The sequence below is a fragment of the Osmerus mordax genome, chromosome 3 (assembly GCF_038355195.1).
Source record: "Osmerus mordax isolate fOsmMor3 chromosome 3, fOsmMor3.pri, whole genome shotgun sequence".
Lineage (NCBI taxonomy): Eukaryota > Metazoa > Chordata > Actinopteri > Osmeriformes > Osmeridae > Osmerus > Osmerus mordax.
In genome coordinates this window covers 18,574,838-18,593,223 of record NC_090052.1, presented here as the reverse complement: position 1 = coordinate 18,593,223, position 18,386 = coordinate 18,574,838, and the positions used below count along the sequence as shown (strand labels likewise).

At 45.9% G+C, this 18,386-nt stretch overlaps 4 protein-coding genes across 6 annotated transcripts in view; 1 reads left to right on the top strand and 3 right to left on the bottom strand.

Moving 5' to 3' along the window:
* The window catches only part of LOC136940547 (arf-GAP with dual PH domain-containing protein 1-like), a 10,883-nt gene extending 3,741 nt beyond the window's left edge, over positions 1 to 7,142 (bottom strand). The window contains exons 1-4 of the mRNA XM_067232735.1: positions 6,800 to 7,142; positions 3,225 to 3,355; positions 1,763 to 1,854; positions 559 to 641 (exon numbers count right to left, since the gene is read on the bottom strand). Coding sequence (XP_067088836.1) covers positions 559 to 641; positions 1,763 to 1,854; positions 3,225 to 3,355; positions 6,800 to 6,890 — 397 coding nt within the window. The 5' untranslated portion in view covers positions 6,891 to 7,142. The remainder of the gene's footprint in view (positions 1 to 558; positions 642 to 1,762; positions 1,855 to 3,224; positions 3,356 to 6,799) is intronic.
* Positions 7,143 to 7,673: 531 nt separating this feature from the next.
* Positions 7,674 to 10,104, bottom strand: LOC136939903 (RNA-binding protein with serine-rich domain 1-like). The gene is made up of 7 exons (XM_067232239.1): positions 10,057 to 10,104; positions 9,378 to 9,521; positions 9,017 to 9,190; positions 8,778 to 8,883; positions 8,538 to 8,691; positions 8,284 to 8,425; positions 7,674 to 8,149 (listed from the first exon to the last, which is right to left on the bottom strand). Coding segments are annotated over exons 1-7 (828 nt in total). The 5' UTR covers positions 10,059 to 10,104; the 3' UTR covers positions 7,674 to 8,043.
* A 131-nt stretch (positions 10,105 to 10,235) lies between these two features.
* Positions 10,236 to 13,214, top strand: LOC136939750 (uncharacterized). 2 transcript variants are annotated; one of them, XM_067232215.1, is made up of 4 exons: positions 10,236 to 10,348; positions 10,975 to 11,633; positions 11,789 to 11,932; positions 12,064 to 13,214. In XM_067232215.1, exons 2-4 carry the CDS (start codon positions 11,022 to 11,024, stop codon positions 12,970 to 12,972), a joined length of 1,665 nt encoding a protein of 554 aa, XP_067088316.1. In that variant the 5' UTR covers positions 10,236 to 10,348; positions 10,975 to 11,021; the 3' UTR covers positions 12,973 to 13,214. The 2 variants fall into 2 exon arrangements, with proteins under 2 accessions (XP_067088316.1, XP_067088317.1); XM_067232216.1 differs by lacking the exon at positions 10,236 to 10,348 and having other exon boundaries at positions 10,963 to 11,633.
* A 350-nt stretch (positions 13,215 to 13,564) lies between these two features.
* On the bottom strand, positions 13,565 to 18,098 carry LOC136939851 (cytochrome P450 2K1-like). Of its 2 annotated transcripts, none has more exons than XM_067232224.1 (9): positions 17,898 to 18,098; positions 17,208 to 17,370; positions 16,674 to 16,823; positions 16,036 to 16,196; positions 15,738 to 15,917; positions 15,440 to 15,581; positions 14,289 to 14,473; positions 13,944 to 14,085; positions 13,565 to 13,833 (listed from the first exon to the last, which is right to left on the bottom strand). In XM_067232224.1, exons 1-9 carry the CDS (start codon positions 18,096 to 18,098, stop codon positions 13,646 to 13,648), a joined length of 1,512 nt encoding a protein of 503 aa, XP_067088325.1. In that variant the 3' UTR covers positions 13,565 to 13,645. The 2 variants fall into 2 exon arrangements, with proteins under 2 accessions (XP_067088325.1, XP_067088326.1); XM_067232225.1 differs by having other exon boundaries at positions 13,944 to 14,054.
* Between the last annotated feature and the right edge of the window lie 288 nt (positions 18,099 to 18,386).

Below are 18,386 nucleotides of genomic sequence, written 5' to 3'. Positions count from 1 at the left end.
TTCGGTAACCTATCACACACTGGGCTCTCTCTTCCACCGTTAAGTTAAAAGCAGACAGCCGCCCACAGCCCACTTTCCCCCTCCGGGGAACGCAGGTGTGGCAACCTCTCTCTGATACCATCACTGACCACATGATAACGAGAAGATGGCAAGAGAGAGAAAACGAGACTGCTTTGTCACGATTCTCGGCAGTCCAGCAGTGCCCAGTCTGACAGCGAGAGCTGAAGATGAAAATAGCAGGAGGACTATCTCGAAGATTCCCGGATATCTGTGAGATAGATATAACGGATGGCACCACCTCTATCTTTACATGTTTTCGACCTCAATTTCGATACCTTTATGCCTTTCTCTCTCTCGTGTTGAGCATCCGAATGGTAGGACTCTGGAATGTCCTGTAGGGTTCTGTTTTAGCGACAGAGATTGGATATGGTGGCAAGTGAGAGGGGGATAATGTGTCTGAACGTGCGTGTGTTTGCAAGTGTGTCGGTTTGTTGAGTATCTGCATGTGTGCGTGTGTGTGTGCACTTGTGTGTGTGTGTGAATGTGTCCCAGTCTTACCTGCAGAGTATGGCTCCTGTCTTTCCAAACACACAAACTCGTTTCTATCATAGCGGGCCCGGATCCACTGCTCCCTCAGCAGCCTGTGGAACAGTTGGACTTCGGCTGAGTCAGGCCTGGGCAATTTCATTACGCACACCTCAGTAAAACGACAGTCCGTAAATGTTAAACATAGGTGCCTTTTCTAATTAAATGGATTGTACAGTGTGTCTTCGATTTGAGGGTACAGTGTTAATCTCATGTATTCTTTTGATGCAATTACCAGAGGAAGTCATAAAAAACAGGATTCAATTCACTTCAGTCCTCTTCGTTCTTCTCTCCTCTAACTTCGCTATCACCCCCCCCCCCCCCCCCCCCACCGTACTCCATGTCTTATAATTCTCTCCATCCCTTTTCCCTCCCCCTCTGTCGCGTCGGTGAGCTGGTTGAAAATTCACAAGGCAATACGGGTAAACAAACGTGTGTTTGTATTTGTGTGGCTCTGGAGAGGCATCTGCCCGTCACCAGGCCAAAGTGATTAAGCTCCCTTCAACACATCAACGCTCTCAATCCATCCTCTCATTATCCCTCCCTCCCTCCTTCCCTCTCCACCGTTCTACACTGTATAACTTCATGTTCAGGGAGCCAAATGGGCTTCGGGGAGCATCTCACTTTGAGAAATAACTTCCTAAATGACCACCAGCAAGCTCGAGGCAGGCTAAGCAAACTGACAGAAACCCACATACACACAGGCACTCTCAGAGATAAGTGGTTTGTGGTTTTGCATTGTTATTTATAGCACCGTGACTGTTGCTTCACTCCCCTGCTACACTGCTGTTTCGAACTCCAGTCACACCCAAAGACCTTTCTCACCTCTGGCTGGGTTCCAAACAAAAAACACACCTCCTTCTTTCTGTTCTTGCTGGCTCAGTCAACATGACCCTAAGGTCTACAAAATGTGGCTGGAGCTCTTTTCAGAAGCAGTAGCTTTCGGTGTGTGCTTTCAATCCACTTAAAGTTATCAAGGACAGTGAGGAGTTTCTCAAGGGTAGGAGCAGTGGTTGGTTCTGTGTTTTCAGTTTGGAATCCAGCCCCTGGTGTCCAGCAGTGTCCTCCAGTGTTCAGAGGACTGAGCCAGAGCAGGGAGCGGGGAGACAGGGTGACCCAGCAGAGAGACACCAGGAGTGAGGCACAGAGGCCGTGGGGAGGTGGCCTCTACACTTACTGGCAGTCTGAGTGTGTAGGGCGGTAGTAGAAAGCAGGCACCTTCTGCTCGTACTTAGCCTTAGCAGCATCGTTACCTGTGGACGCCATGAACTGCAGAAAGAGGAAAGGACAGAGAAGAGAGGGAGAGGAAGGAGAGAGAGAAAAGCAGAGAGAAAGTTTGTGTTTGGTGCCATCCTGTCATCTCCACATCCAAACTAAATACTGAGAAATGCACACACAATACACACATGTTCCCACATACACGAATGCATGGTGAAGATGCTGACTAATGAGGTGTTTGCTAGAGTTTCTGTGGGGCTTCTAGCCCAGAGGGAAAGTCTTACTGTCACAGTTCTCTCATTAACTCAGACTGCAGAGCTCAACACAGTCACAAACTCACATCTATTGTACTGCCGATGAAAGACATAAACACACACAGCTAATAATATACAGCATTTCATTCACACATGCACACTTTAAAACAAGCATTAGGCAAAGTGCAGTCTGTGTACAATCAAACAGTCAGACAAAGTCATGCCAAACAGCATAAATGTACAAACACAGGACCAGTTTCCCAGGCATGGATTAAGCCTAGACCTAGGTTAAAACGTTTTTCAATGGAGATCTTCATTGAATTTTTCAGACTTTAGGACTAGGCTTAAAGTATGTCTGGGAAGCTGGACCTCACACAACCGTCTCTATTTCACACCTCCCTTTCCGGCTTCTCTGGCCAATCATTCATTTGCAAACGCGTTCTTTTTCTCACAGTTTGTTATCTTCTCTCTTCCTATCAATCAACTGCCAGACTGAGATCACAGAGTCCATGCCCCACCTCCCAAACAACACACACACACACACACATGCACACAACATACACAAACACACACGAGCGCAATTCATCGCTCGCAATCGGCTTCGGCTGGTCGTCTGCACCAGGTGCCGACTCATCCTTTTCTGCCCTGGCTGAATTGAGACTGATGACTGGTTGTATTCCTCACGACAGCCAGCCAGGGAGCCAGGCAGCCAGCCAGCCTGCCAGGCAGGGCCGATGCCCAGTACAGGGGAGGAGAGGAGGGAAGGCAAGAGAAGGGTGGACCAAGGATGGAGAGTCGGGACAGAGACCAGAGGAGGCTGAAGGGAGCCCAGAAGGCTGGGGAATCGCTTCAAGCTTCTGGGTTTTAGTGTGTGTCTAGATTAACATCAGGGGGATCAGATGGCTGAGCGGTTAGGGAGTCGGGCTATTAATCAGAAGGTTGTTGGTTCGATTCCCGTCCGTGCCAAATGACGTTGTGTCCTTGGGCAAGGCACTTCACCCTACTTGCCTCGGGGAGAATGTCCCTGTACTTACTGTAAGTTGCTCTGGATAAGAGCGTCTGCTAAATGACTAAATGTAAATGTAACATAATGCCAAAACACACCTCAAGGGCCAGTCAATGCATGCAACACACCGAGACGTAAACACACACACTCAGGGGTCTCACCTCCACCTCAGTGTTGCTCCAAGAGTCTCGCAGCACAGACTTGACAGAGCTGATGTTAGGGATGTTTCCATGGAGACCAGCACAGCTCGGACACACAAACACACCCAGGGTGTAGGACGCCCACTCTGTGTCTGTAACACACGAACACATACACACACACACTCACTGTTCAGAGTAAGACACACTGGTCAGAGTAACAGACACATACACTCAGCTCTGGAAAACAAACAGTACAAACATTGGACTCAGATCAGCAAACACACCTATTGTGAGTTTCACTTCAAGTTCACAGGGTGTTATCACTCGAAATTAAAGAGAAAAAGAGTCTCCTTAGCCAACGTCCTTGTGGAGACAGGACAGATGGACAAACTCTCTCTCTCTCTCCAGACACACTGGGGACTCCCTGAGGCTGGCAAACTCATCTGTCTGTCTTCTGCAAAAGGACTACATATCCCCGGAGACCTCAGGCTGCTCAACTACAGGAAACAGGTCATTCACATCACCTTCCCCATCACTCAAACCCTGATTGTTTAGTGGACGTTGTCCACTAAACGATCCTAGCTTGGACTATGGGTCCTGTTCTCTCACAGGGCAACCTTCCCTTCTCCTCCACCTAGGGGAGCCTCATCTGACAGCTGTGTGAGGGGCATGTGTTGTCACCTACATGGGCTTGTTAAGGCAAGAGACCTGCTTACAAAGGAGAGAGCGGAAAGGCGAGCGTTTACGACAACCGAACAGGGCTGATCTCTCACAGCTTAGTTCTTAAACCCCAAACCTGTGAGCTTCTGATAACAAGTGTTCATTTCCAGATGAGACACACGGCTGAACAGCAAGCGTGCATCAATCAGCCAATTAGAACTGCTGTCAGAGAGTGTGTCAGTTAGTAGCACTCCAGGCTATCCTTAGAGGGGGTCAGTAGAGAGTGGGGACCTCCTATCTGTCTAGTGTGTGTATGCGTGTGTGTGTGTGTTAGGGGGAGGGGCGGTCTACTGGGCGCCATAGTGACTCACCTTGAAGTACCATGAAGGAGTAGAGTTTCACAGACACCATATCTGGCTGGCTCACACTCGTACTCCTGACGTTCACGCATGCGTGCGCACGCGGACACACACCAACACAACATGCATATTTACATCCACGGGTTCTAGATGCTCCTATGTGAAGCAGCCTCTTCTGCAACAGCTAGGCTGTTCGATTTTTCATGCATTTTATTTCGTTTTATTAATTTTTTGGTGATTAGCAGATTTCCTTACAAACATTGCCGTCTCTCCGTGTTGTCTTTTAAACATAGAGCATACACCATATACTAAGGACAGCATGCCATTCGGAACTACGTTTCTGGAAATTTCCAACTGAGGAACTGTGCACCAGGAACATCCGTAGAATGAAGCATTAGAGGGTATGCCATAAAGGAGCTCTGCATACAGAACTACTGTTACTCTACATATCAGACAATTGTACCCTGACAAGACGATGGAAACACAGGCAATTCTTCAAAAGAAGAAGGGAAAGAACAATAACTGGTGTGAACATTTCCTGAATGTTTTCAAACCAAACACTGAAACCAAATCGGAAGCCTGAATTCGAGCCATGAAATGGGGCAGGCATGGAATTAGGACAGCATCAATGTGTTGCTCTCATGTCTTTCTCTGTATTCTTGCAGGCACACTTCTAGTGCTGCAAAGTAGTTCAGGGAGAGTTCAAGACATCACAAACTCTCTTTGAAGAGGGATATTAGAACGGGAGTGAAGAAGTGGTAATCATTAATATTCTACCACATCCTTCGCTAAATTGACGTCTGCCAAGTCCAGTCTACACTACAAGGAGAGAAGGGAGGCCGGAGCCTGAGGCTGAGGCTGGGGCTGGGGCTGGGGCTGGGGCTGGGCTCCCACTGATGGACAGACTAACAGATGGATGGACAGCCAGGTGAATGGGTAGAAAGCCGGATAAAAGATGCAATCCCACCATCCTCTTCCACAGAGCGAGAGACCCGTTTTACCAATAATAGGTTAACGGATCCATATATAATATCTTGTGAAGACTCCCTCTATACTTAGGTGGGTCTTTTTTATTTGACAAAGTTCACGTTGTTATGGTCGTGGTAATTTTGAATTTAGGGGTTAAACTTGAACCAAAGTGGTTTCTCTAAGCTGTAGTCATTTCGAAACTTTTTGTATAGAAACAGAGAGTAGACCTCCCCACTCCATACACTAACCAACCACAGATGTACATACATAATGTGCAACACTATACCATACTATGGCCATTCCAAACTTAGGAGGTGATAAAATGCGCCACCCACCCCTCCCCAGTGATATATTAGTAAGTCATCATAAACCAGCATGAGTCACTCTGTGAAGAAACGTCTGCAGTTAAAATAGAAAAACAGGGAAGGAGACAGAGATAGAGAGATGCACACACTAGGTGGGAGAGCCTGAATGACAGACATGTAAATTCCATTGAACCCATTAATATTATTTTTGTTGTTGACCATACCTGGTAGCTGAGATTACTTGGTGGTAATTGACTGGTTACCTAGCAATGTGGCTGGACAGTTGCTTGACTCTGACCACCAAAATAATATAGAACTATACACTTATGATCTTTGATGTATTTTCTACATGCACAATTCGTATGCCACTTTGGATAAAAGTATTTAAGGAATAGAATGGAATGCAATGCAACTGGCCATCCTAACATAAAGAATCAACGTGCAAGAGTCACGAGTGCTGTGGATGAGTCAGCATATGAGAAGGTATATCCCGGGCACCCACTATATGAAGTACTAATAGTGCCTGTTCTTGCACACGTGATCCAGACAGAGACACTGCTGTATTGATGGACACAAACAGTGATGGAATAGAAAGAGCAGCCAAGCAAGTGTCAAGCAGGTATCATTTCATAGTCAGTATGACATCAGTAACGCATTAGACTGAAGGCATTTCAGTCTTCACAGGAAGATCATTTTAACATACTAGTGGATATGATTAGTCTAAACAATGTCCCCAACTAGACATCTTCCCATAAACCATAAACATTGGTCTTATCTACCCTCACATATAAATGTCTGCTGATGGCACTCATGCAAGTTTTGCAATGTCATGCATATCGTGTTTTCCCACACTGAAAGCTATGGATAGCTGTCGGTGTGATAACAGAACACCTCTCACAAGTGGCACCAAAGGTGTGTTGGAAGGGTGTGTTCAAAAGGGGTGGGATGTAAGTCAAGCATGAATTGCTATTGACAGCAACAGCTTATTGCTTCATGAAAGATCCTTAGATCGTCACCTATTGCCACTAAATCAAATTACACCATACATTAATGATGCATTAGACTCATAGAACCGTGTTCTTTTAATGGCTGGTTCACTGTACAGATTTTGTGGTGAAATATTTAGGCTATACAAACTCAAACTCAGATTACGATCAGTCACAGTAATTGAGGTAACTCAGTGGATAGTAAATGATTTTTCAGCCGCAGAAGACAAACGACATTGTCTGACACCTAACCTGTACTGAAGGCTTTCCAACCCACCAGAGGCAACCCTAATATTAGTGTGGCGACCATACTGTACCTGCTGCTCCGCAGTCGGCACAGCTCCCGTTCCCAGGTCTTCCCAAAAGCTCTTTCAAAAGATATTTGTTCTTATCTTGTTCTGAAGACATCTTGTAAATGTAATGGTTATTCAACTAATCCCACAACTCGCAACAATCCATCGAAAAGTAAAATGTTTTATGCCGGGTTTAGCCTAATTTACTTGCGCGCCTATGGGGCCGCGAAACGTCTACACAAAATTATATTCTCATCTGAAAGTGTCATGTATCTTACTGTATCTGAGTAAATGTAGTATATTTCTAAACAACTGCTGGTGAATTTTGATTCTTCAGTTCCTCGATCAGACAGTTCCTGCTCTTCCACATCGCTTCTCTCTCTCTCTCTGTCTCTCTCTGTCTCGCTTACTCGAAAGTGAGACCTCAAGCGGTCAATCAGTACTCTGTACTTGAAAACATTTCCAAGACACTTCCAGTAATGAGAATTTGCCCTTGCCTTGGCTACATGCCTACATCCCAATCGATACTTGTATCAATACCATGAAGGTCAGGCTTGAAGCGATGTGAGTTTCTCAACAACAAAAAAGAGCTGCCACTCAATGTGTTTACTCCCTGGAAAAGACGGTTTCATTTGCTGAACAATCTGCCCTCATTGTAAAGCCTGGATAGACCAATAATGAAATCCCCAATTCAGCATGGAGGACTAAAACCAGGCTGTGAGGTTCTTCTCCTCCACACCCCTTGGCCCTGATCTACAGTACCAGTAGTGATTTCACATTAAAAAAACTAAACATTCAAGACATTTATATTGTGTCTATAGAGCAAAAAGGACAACAGTCTACAGGTCAACAATCAGAAATGGTTGTTGATATTAAAATCCACACAAGCTGCCACAGATCAAGTTGATATTTCACATTTAATTGCAAAACTTGTACAAAATAAAACATTATACTAAAGCGGTCTTGTCACAGCTTAAGAAAATCTGATAATTATGTGGGTGAATTAACCGAAAAGCATGAAACAAACAAAGCTTGAGACTTCTTGAGTCCTATTGGTTGGGCCCAACAATACATTTATCTAAGACATGTCATCTATAAAGTAAAGAGACAAGACACAATGGGGAAAGCGGTCAGCTGATCCAGGGAGGATAGCCTCTAGTTCCAGCCAAATCTCTCGGGTCCAGTGGACTGGTGTCCCGGGAGATGGAGCAGGATGGTGGTGGGGGGGTCCTGGGTCTAAGGATGTGGGGTCCAGTGATGTCGTCACTCTACCGTGAAGAGTTGGAACTGGAGCGTGAACGGTGACGTCTACGCCCAGGGGACCTGGAGCGAGAGCGTCTGCGCACGGGAGACCGTCTCCTTGGTGACCGAGACCTGCAGGTGCACAGAGCAATGCCAGGTTAAAGGAAGGGTGCGGGAGGAGTTTGTGTGAGCAGAGTCTGCACCTCTGAACTGATCAACCCAAGAGAAATGTAGTGAAAGGAATGCGGCCGAGTGCTGGAACATACCGTCTCCTCATGCGGGGCGGCGTGCGGCGCCACATTGGAGGGGGTGGAGGCATTCTGCGGGGAGGGGAGGGTCTGCGAGGGGGAGGGCGTGCTCTTGGAGCCAGCACAGCAGAGGCAGTGATTTCCTGTCCGTCAATCTGGCCTGGGAACAGGGGAAGGACAGAAAAGACAAACCTCAATACTCAGTAAAAGAGCAATGCTGTTCCGGTGGAGCCCAAGCTTTATAACCCATGAGGGCACTGAGGTCCTCCTACCTCCATCCATGTGTTTGAGGGCCTTCTGGGCCTCCTCCGGGGTCTCAAACTCCACGTAGGCGTAGCCTCTGGACAGGTTGGGGTGGAGCTTGCCCCCTGGCATGTCAACAATCTTGATCTTCCCGTAGACGGAGAAGATCTCATGGATGTGGTCCTAACGGGGCCTCGGGAAAATCAGTTATTCATTCAACATCAGCGCGAGATGAAGAGCGGGAAAGCAGCCTGTGCTCAGCAGCTCACCTTGGTCACGTTCTTTGTCAGTCGTCCGAGGTAAACTTTGGTGGGTTTGGGGCTCGGGCTTCTCCTCTTTCGATCTTTATCATCGCCCCTTTTTTGGGTTTTGGACCTGCAGCAGACATTGGACCCCGCTTATGTACATTTTTTCTTAACAACGCCTTGAGGTGAAGCACAGGGGATCATGCACCCCCCTGATTTACGTTTGCGAAACGGCTCAGCCGTCATTCCGTCGAGGCACTCACGTCGAGCGGGAGCGTCTGCGGTTGTCGTGGCGACGGCGGCCAGGACTGGGCGAGCCGGAGGAGCTGGAGGAGCTGGAGGAGTGCGAGCTGGAGGAACCGGACTTGCTGGACCCTGACGAGCTGGAGCCACTGGAGGAGCCTGAGCTGGAGCCAGAGCTGCTGCTGGAGGACGAGCTGGACCCGAGTGACGGGAGGAGGAACACAAAGACTTTGGTCATGAAACAACAAACACAACACAAACAAAAATAAGAACATTCAAAGAGAAGGCTAAGGTCATGTGGTGAGAATATGTAGAGCTTCCCTATTATAGCTAAATGATACAGGTTAGGTTGACAATGAGATGTTCAGGAAATTCAAACACCTGCTACTTCCTGTGGACGCATTGCGGCGCTTACGGCCCTTCTCTCTGCCTCTGTCCTTGTCTACCACCTCCTTTGTACCAGTCTTCTCCTTTCCTCTGTCTTTGGTCTTTTCCTCCTCCTTCCGCTTGACAGGTGATGGTGCCCTGAAATTAAATGGAAACATCGCAGCCTTGAGTAATTTAGTCCTGCAAAAGTCTTCGGCACACTTGATAAAATATTAAGAAAGTATGAAATGAAAAGACTAAACAACCATATTCGCAAAATGGCACTTATACTGCCGCACAAATACAGACGCAAACTCAGATAAATACCTAGCTACAGTAGCAATACAGGCCCTGGTTAGCAAGGAAGATAACACCAGCATACAAGCAGCATACCCGCAAGTAACCTACATTCTTCGGTTGCAGTGAAAACGGTATAATACGTTTTAGATACATGTATAAAGCTCTGTCAGAACAGTTAGTGCTAACGCTATTAAAATACGAAGTAGGCCTGGCTGGTTAGCTTGTTAGAGCTAGGAGAACGTTCATCGACGTTGTGGGACATGAAAGCAACATAATGGAAAGGCCACGGTTGCAAGCACACTAGCCTTTATGTTTTACGGTTTTTGTATAATTTCGAAACGTCAATTATCATGAGAATGAACAAGTACAACCTGACTGGAATATCAAAACTTACATTTCTTTAGTCTGGAGCAGCTCGTAAGCGTTCCTTTTGGTGCTTAGTTTTTGTCGCGTAATGATGACGTAAACCACATCAACAGTAAATGACGTTTTGATCCAAGCGCCACTTACAAGTCGGAATGTGTTTATTTAGATGATGCTAGCTAGTTTATATTAATGTACACGCAATTGAACAACTATATTTGGCAACGGAAACATTTTAAGATTATTCTTCTCTACCAGGTAGACTGCATGTGCTTCGAATCTTTTTCAAGCCAACAACGGGCAACAGTACTGTCGTTGTAAAGGTAAGAATGTATGACCAGATGCTATTAATTGTTATTGTGCTTTGGCAAACAATCCCCCACCAGCGCACTGTTTGAAAGTTTTATAACTGATATGTTGACATGAATAATATATGTATATAGAGTGAGACCAGACGTCCTCTTTTACCCGGACATGTCCTCTTTTCGAGACCTAAAAAATGCGCACGGCAGGGATTCCAAATTTGCCCGTGATTTTGCCTCGCCCTTACAAGTTTTGGAAAGGGTATGTCCCTTACGTTCCACCTTCTTGCGCAAGCTCTGACTGTAGAGAGAACTGTCATTGGTCGACCGCCTTCTCAGTGTTGCCAGATGCACGATAATTATCCTCCAAATACGATCATTTTGAGCCTTCGGTACAATACTTCGCCATTTCCAATCTGGCAACACTGAGCACCTTGCCGCCTTTGTGATCATTATTGCTTTGATATGAGGAGCAATGAAAAGTGTCTTAATTTTCTTATTTTAATATGTGGCCATATAAAGAATTTATTATTTTGTATTTATCATTATTGCTTTATTATTGCCCCCAGCCCCGGAACGAAGTGCACAAACTCCAATCTGGTCACCCTAATGTATATACATCTGTTTGTGAATTGTTGCCTCGTCAGGTGGAGCGTTCAGAGGGACTGTTGCAGTCAGATACACGCGAGTGGTCATGGGCCGTCTGGATGATGCTGCCAAGCTCAAGGTGGTAGAACTGCGCAAGAATGGCCTTAGCCTCCGCAAGATCAAGGCAGTGTTAGAGCTGGAGAACATCAAGGTGTCTGCCCAGGCCATTTACTTGTACCTGAAAGAGTTCCAGTGCAAACAGGGGAGAAACGAAGATGGGACTGCCCCTCTGGCCTTGGTGGGGACCAGGGGAAACCAAGGTGGAAGACGGGAGGGCTACAGTAATCTACACCTACAGCAGCTTCTACGGGATGCTTCACGTCATGCAGGTTACGTGGCATCAGCAGAGTTTGCCAAGCAGAGCGGTCCTGCTCCGGAGGCGAGGACCCAACCTTCTGGATCGGCAGAGAACAGCGGAAGTCGTAGACCTGAGCAGTCGGGGCAGAACAAAGACGACAAGGACATCCAGATTGTCAGTGTCACCTCTCTGGCTCAGAACAAACAGGAGAGGGGTCTCCAGTCCACAGCCGCAGGGGCGGCCGGTGTCACTGTCACTGGGGCATACACAAGGAGGAGAGTGACCCCTTCACCAGTCACCAGCCCCATGCTGGCAGCTCGGAAGAGGCTTTTGGATAAGGCCCTGTCACACAGAATGAGGGTAGATAACCCATTTCTTGTCATTTTCTCATTGCGGGGAAACTTTCTTGTGTCCATTTGTCACGATATCATAGGAGGAACGTTGTTTGTTGGTGTGAAATTCGGTCCGAAAAGTTATGGTAATGATATTCTTTGGCCGTGTCCCTTTTTTCCTAGATAAGAGAGTCATATCAGCAGGTGGCCTCTATATTGAGGAGAGACCAGTCTAACTCCACTGGCTCCAATGTTAGGGGAGTTACAGAAGCTTTACCTCCATCCTATGACCTCACCACACAGGCCACTCAGAGGCTCGCTCAAATGGTGAGTAGCAAGTATAACACATTTACACCACAGCAGTTCGTGTCTTAACTATAGTCATTCTAATTAGTGAAACAGCATACTGCACCTGTGTATCACTTTAAAGTGCTCTATGCATCTGCATTGTTCTGCAGAGGAGGAGTGTGGACGGGCAGCCAGGCGGCGCTAGTGTTCCCAGACGCTTGCTTCAGTCCGTCCGCCCCCTGCACCCTCCTCCCCGCGTGGGTATACGACTGCCTAGCCCTGCGCCAACCATCCCCACGTCGCAGGGCTCCAGTGGGGCTGTCATCCAGCTCCAGAACTCTGAAGGGCAGGTCCAGGAGGCTGGAGGGGGAGGCGGAAGTGGGCTCCAGGAACAGGTCCAGGCCCTGGGCTCGGAGGTGCACAGCCTGGGCCTTGCTGTGCGGATGCTGGCAGAGCAACAGAGCCAGCAGACCCAGGTCCAAAGGCAGATCCTCAGCACCCTGCAGACCCTAGCCTCCAGACTGGGACCTTGTAACAGCACCGGCCAGCAGCAGCAGCAGCAGCAACAACAGCACACCCAAAAAACCTCCCCACCCACACTATCTGCAGCTGCCACTGCTTCAACCTCCTACACCCAGGGCACATTTACCTACAGCCAGGGAGTGTACCCCCAGTGCAGCCAAGCCCCATCTGGCTTCTCCCAGATGGACACCCCCAGTCTGGACACGGTAGAGGCCTTTAAACTACCGGGACAGAGCCCCAGTTGTGTGTTTGCAGCCAGCAGCAGTGCCGATAGCCTCACTCACACCCAGACGCACGCAGAGCCTTACTCGCCAACCTACGCACGGCAACAGTCTCAGACACAGGTGTCCTTGTACTCACCGACCTGTGGTCCTATGTATAGCCAGTCCTTCCCTCAGACTAACAGAGAAATGGATAAGTCAGCAGACTGTCAAGGGACTGGCACAGCTGGGGCCCTCCAGGTCTGTGCTGCTTCCTCCCAGCCAATAGGGGCCACCATCTCCCCTCTCACAAACACTTCACAGGGGCTCAACATCATCAAATTGGAAACATTATGAGGCATTGTTTCATTACTACTGATTTGCAATGCCTGTTTTTCTCCTTTTTTTCTGTCTATGGAGGCAAATTACCTTTTACATGAAATATGTGTATTTTGAGAATCCTGTTTGATGGAATCACATTTACATTTTACATTTCATCATTTAGCAGACACTCTTATCCATAGAGACTTACAGTAAGTACAGGGACATTCCCCCCGAGGCAAGTAGGGTGAAGTGCCTTGCCCAAGGACACAACGTCATTTTGCACGTCCGGGAATTGAACTGGCAACCTTCGGATTACTAGCCCGATTCCCTAACCACTCAGCCACCTGACTCCCTACCTGAATCACACTGTTGAAACGATGCATCCACGTTATTGACATGATTTATTTGGAATAAAAACAGTTTATTGACATTTTATATTGATGCTAATATTATATTAGTATTATCAGTAATACATATTATACTGTGCAAAGGGGAAACCATTTTCTATTGCTTGGTTATGTCTTGGTTACAGTGATTTAATATCATATTATACAGCGATCTCCAAAATAGTTGATATTTTCTGCTACCAAGATATCATTTCTATTTGATTGTTAACGAAACCAAAGTATTTTAATAAAGTTTGCCTAAATACAATACAAGAGCTTGTCTTATATACATGAACTCATTGTGTAAATGTGGAGTGGTGTCAAACCCGGCTGACAGCACACAGCTGGTGAGGTGAAGGGTTAAGGATGAACCCTTCAGCTGGAGTGAGGTCCAGATCATCCTCTGTTACCCCGGGTGGAGGAGAGAAACGAAAGCGTTGGAGGAGAGAGGTGAAGAAGAGGAAGAGCTCCATCCTGGCCAGACCCTCCCCCAGACATACCCTGCGACCTGAGAGAGGAATAAAGGTGACATGGTACAATAGGCATAAGGTATCCCCAAAGGCTATTCCCACATACAAACAAAACATTACATAAATGATGTATGTAGGACTATCATACCTGCAGAAAAGGGCATGAACGCATCCCTCTTGACAAATCGACCTTGCGCATCCAGGAAGTGGGTGGGGTTGAAGGTGTGAGGGCTCTCCCATTTGCTCTCGTCATGCAAAACTGTTGTCAGCAGAGGGAAGATAGTGGTCCCCTGTCACCAAACACCAAGCACAGACGATACAGATGAAACTTGGACAGATCAAAATATCAGCTCAATGAATCAATATTTGGTCTGAAAGTCCCTCCCTACAAAGCTCAGGTTCGTCATAAAGACTCAAACTTTTCAGAACATTGCGGTTTCCTGGCAGAAGATATAGCTGTGTGGAGTGAACAGCCACTGAACTAAAATCTGACCTTCTTAATGAAGTATCCCTGGAAGGTGACATCTCTGCTGGTGACGTGAGGGATGGACATGGGTACAATGTTGGCCAGTCTCTGGGTCTCATGGATGACGGCATCAGTGTAGGGAAGGTTCTTCCTGTCCTCTACCAAGACCTGACGACTTCCTATCACCCTGCTGATCTCCTCGTGAACCTTGTCTGAGGAGACAAGAGTGAAAATTCATGTTTCAGTTCAATTTAAGCGTGGAGTGAGTGAGTGTCAGTCAGCGTCCATATGTACCTATCCGTTTATTTGTGACAGGGGGGGCGACGGCGACCATGTAGAGACAGAAATGACATGCCGTCGTGTAAATAAGATAAATAACATAAGGCCATTTAGTTTGTTTAATAAAAGAGCAAGCTATAGACCTGTTTTATAGGAAAGGTAACCTTAAATGACTTATTTTGTGATCGGGTGCTATATATATTTAAAAAATATATTTATATTTATTTACTAATAATTTTTTTTACTTGACTTTCCAAGGGGGGCGGGGGGTGCCGTTGGGGGGGCGGGGCGCCCCCCTAATATAAAGGTAGGGGAAACACTGGTGGCGATTGAGATTTGGTCACTGGCTTAAACTTAACACTGATGGTTGTTGGGCATCACAATGACGGCTTTGTAATAACAGTGGTCAGTTGGAAACTGTAGAGCATGTGATGTTGTCATGTGAGGCATACCAGGCAGAGAGGGAAATACTTATGGTTAGGATTACTGTAACGAGTTAGGGAGGGCATGATCCATGAGGGGACTACTAAGCACTGGGGGGAGAGGTAGGGAAATGTGTAGGACTATTTTCACATTTCTAGAGTGGGGGCAAGATAGGTGTCTTGTTTTGTTTATTTTATGATTAATTGACTTTATATCAGTTTAGGCCGCTGACTTCGGACTCCCGAACAGTAAGTAGCGGTAATGGACCTCCTGTGCAATTAAAATGGAAAGAAGACAATTTACACAACCCTTGTAAAGTCAATTAAGGATTAGTCAGCGTGAAACTACTGCGCCTGTGTATGTTCAAAAAGTGTACAAAGCAGTAGCAATGTGAATATAGGTGGTGTGTATTGCATGTCTGTTAGCATGTGTGAACTGTAATAGCTAGTGACTGCCCTCTGTCACACTTTCCTTACCCTGTATATTAGGATACTTGGCCATGATCAGAAGACTCCAGCATAATGTAGTTCCTGTGGTGTCAGTTCCAGCAGCAAACAGGTTGCTCACAGAAAATATGAGGTTGTTGTCACTGTAGTGAGAATCTGCAATGCCTGATTCCTGGAAAACACAAACAAGAGGGATGACTGCAAAGTATAATCTCCAATAAAAATTAGTGGTGGTTAAGAAGTGGGCATATTGTGTCCAAAAAAGCTTAAAGTGTAGGTACCTCTGTAAACCTTCATGTACTTTCATCTACACTAGTGGTCCTCTTACCTCCAGCTTCTGCTTCTTGATGAGGAAGGCGTCCACAAAGCCTCGACACACCTGAGCGTCCAGAGTCTCCTTCAGACCCGTGATCAAGTCTGACAATCCTCTCTTGAACTCTTCTGTTAGAGCTATCAATGCACGTACATTCTTAATCAATGGGCCCAGCCGTGGAAACATGTTGTACACCTGTCATCCCATCCCCACCCCAAAACAATCAGGACCACATTAATCAAATGATAGGAAGACAATCCATGTTCTAGAGCCAAAGTTCTCTGAGGACAAAAAGTCATTGATAATACAGTACCCGGACTGATGCAGAGCCTGATAAGTTAATTCTCCTCTTGGCGCTCTCCACCATGGCTTTGAATTGGGGGTCAGTGTAATCAAATCTGTTTCCATACACGATGGCTGAGATAATATTGGAGGAAGCGTAATTCACTGGACAAGTTGTGTCAAACGCTTTGCCTGTCACAGAAATGAATGAAAAACTGTAAGGGCAGGGTAGGTAATGTTTTTGAGAAGCACTTTTTGTATTATTTGCTGAAATAAACTTCACATCCTGATAGCATTCAATAAATGAAATGCTCTGACAGTAAAATAAAATAAATCCGATATCTGCCGCTGTCATAGGACTGTAATAAACACGTCCAATCATTGTGTTCGGACCGAATGCAATGATTGCCAGTGCACAAAATTACAACTTTTGCAAAACGTAGGAAGTCAGGTGGCTGAGCGGGCTAGTAATCAGAAGGTCGCTGGTTCGATTCCCGGCCGTGCCAAATGACGTTGTGTCCTTGGGCAAGGCACTTCACCCTACTTGCCTCGGAGGAATGTCCCTGTAATTACTGTAAGTCGCTCTGGATAAGAGCGTCTGCTAAATGACTAAATGTAAATGTAAAACGTACCTAACTTGCCTTTAAATTCACTTTTTATCTGTCTTACCCTCATGTTTTTCAAACTCTTCAATGAGGTATCGACACTCCTCTATGATCTTCTCCTCACTCATCTTCTTGCCCATCCCAAAGTCTCTGAGGGTAGTGAGAGCAAAGCGCCTCAACTCTTTCCAGGAGTCTCCGTTAGCAAACAGGATCCCTGTGGAGAGAAAGTACAGTTTATGGATGAAAAAATTTGTTTGAAATACTATTTATTGGACTTATATGTCTAGGGATTTTCTATTCTGTTAAGTTAAATACAATTCTAATGTGTGTATTATGTCAGAAAACTGGAACAGTGGTTAGGGTTATACAAACAAAAAGTAGTTTTGAGGGTTTAGTTCGAACAAATACTTTGTTTCACATAAATAGGTCACCTATTTGGGAACTTGGGGATGTGCTGACAAAGAAGTTGTGTAATTCAAACCAAAGTGTCTGTGTTAAGACTTTGCCAAAGCAAATAAAGGATCCTCTAAACAGAATCATGACCATTGAGAATGATATGGTTAAACTTGGTCAAAACAGTAACAAATGACTTTATTACCATGTCCTTGGTTGATAAGGTAAAACGCAGGGGTGATTTCTCTGTCTCCAAATTCTACAGCATGGTTGACCAGAGCCTGCTCAACTGTCTTGTACCCTGCCAGGACCACTACTTTCTTGGGTCCAAAGTAGACTGTAAACACTGATCCATATTCCTTGGAGAGCTTGACGAAAAAGAAAGATGTGGGAAAAATATATGATTCTTTGTTTATAAAGATTGTCAATGTCAACACAAGCGTTTGGTTGATCATTATCTGCGGGAGCTGAGTAGATTGTTTAGTCTGCAACCTCAAAAATTATCGCCAAAACTTCCACCGTCCGTATCACAACCGACAGCTTTTTTGGCACATCAAATCACAAGCAACCCCTGCCACTGGCAAATCATTTAAAACATGTTATTTGTTTTCAAGTTAGACATTTCTTACAATATGTAGCTTCAGCACTAGCATTCACTAGCCTATGTCTGCGCATCAATAATACAGCACTTTCAATCAATCACAGCAGGGAATTATAGCCGTGTGTATTATGTGATTTTAGCCTACTTTTTACAAGTCTTTATGTTTTACTTTTTAAAAGATTCGTTTTTTCACGATTTTTTAAAATCGGCAATCGGCCTACCGTTGGTGATAACATTTTTTTTTAAATAATCATTAAAGCGAAGTATATGGAAAACACTAGCTAGTTGTCTCACCTCACAGAGTGTCTGGTGTGGCCTCTTAAGATCCAGCATCAGCAAGTTCCCCAGCAGCGGTAGTGGTCTGGGTCCTGGAGGTTCCTTCCCCTGTTCCTGGGAGCTGGAGGTTAGGAGGTACAGGAGCAGCAGAAACACCACAGTCCCCAGCAGAGTCACCAAGCTGGGAGTCTGGAGAACAACACTATCCAACACAGACATGGTTCTAATGGTGTACAGTGTAATCAAATATTTGAGTCAATATATTGCTCTTCTTTGCTCCTTTAGATGTATGAACATGAGGCAAAAAAAACCACTCGAAACTCAGGAGCAGAAAGTTGGCTCAAACACAACAAAACTGAAATCTGAAACCCGCTAGTAAAGGCCACACCCCTTAAAGTTCAGGGGTTGATACCATGGACATTGAACTAAGCCTGTGCAGACAGAGCCAAGACTTGGCACTGCCACAATTGTAGATGATTTATCTTCCTATTTAAGTAAAACATACAG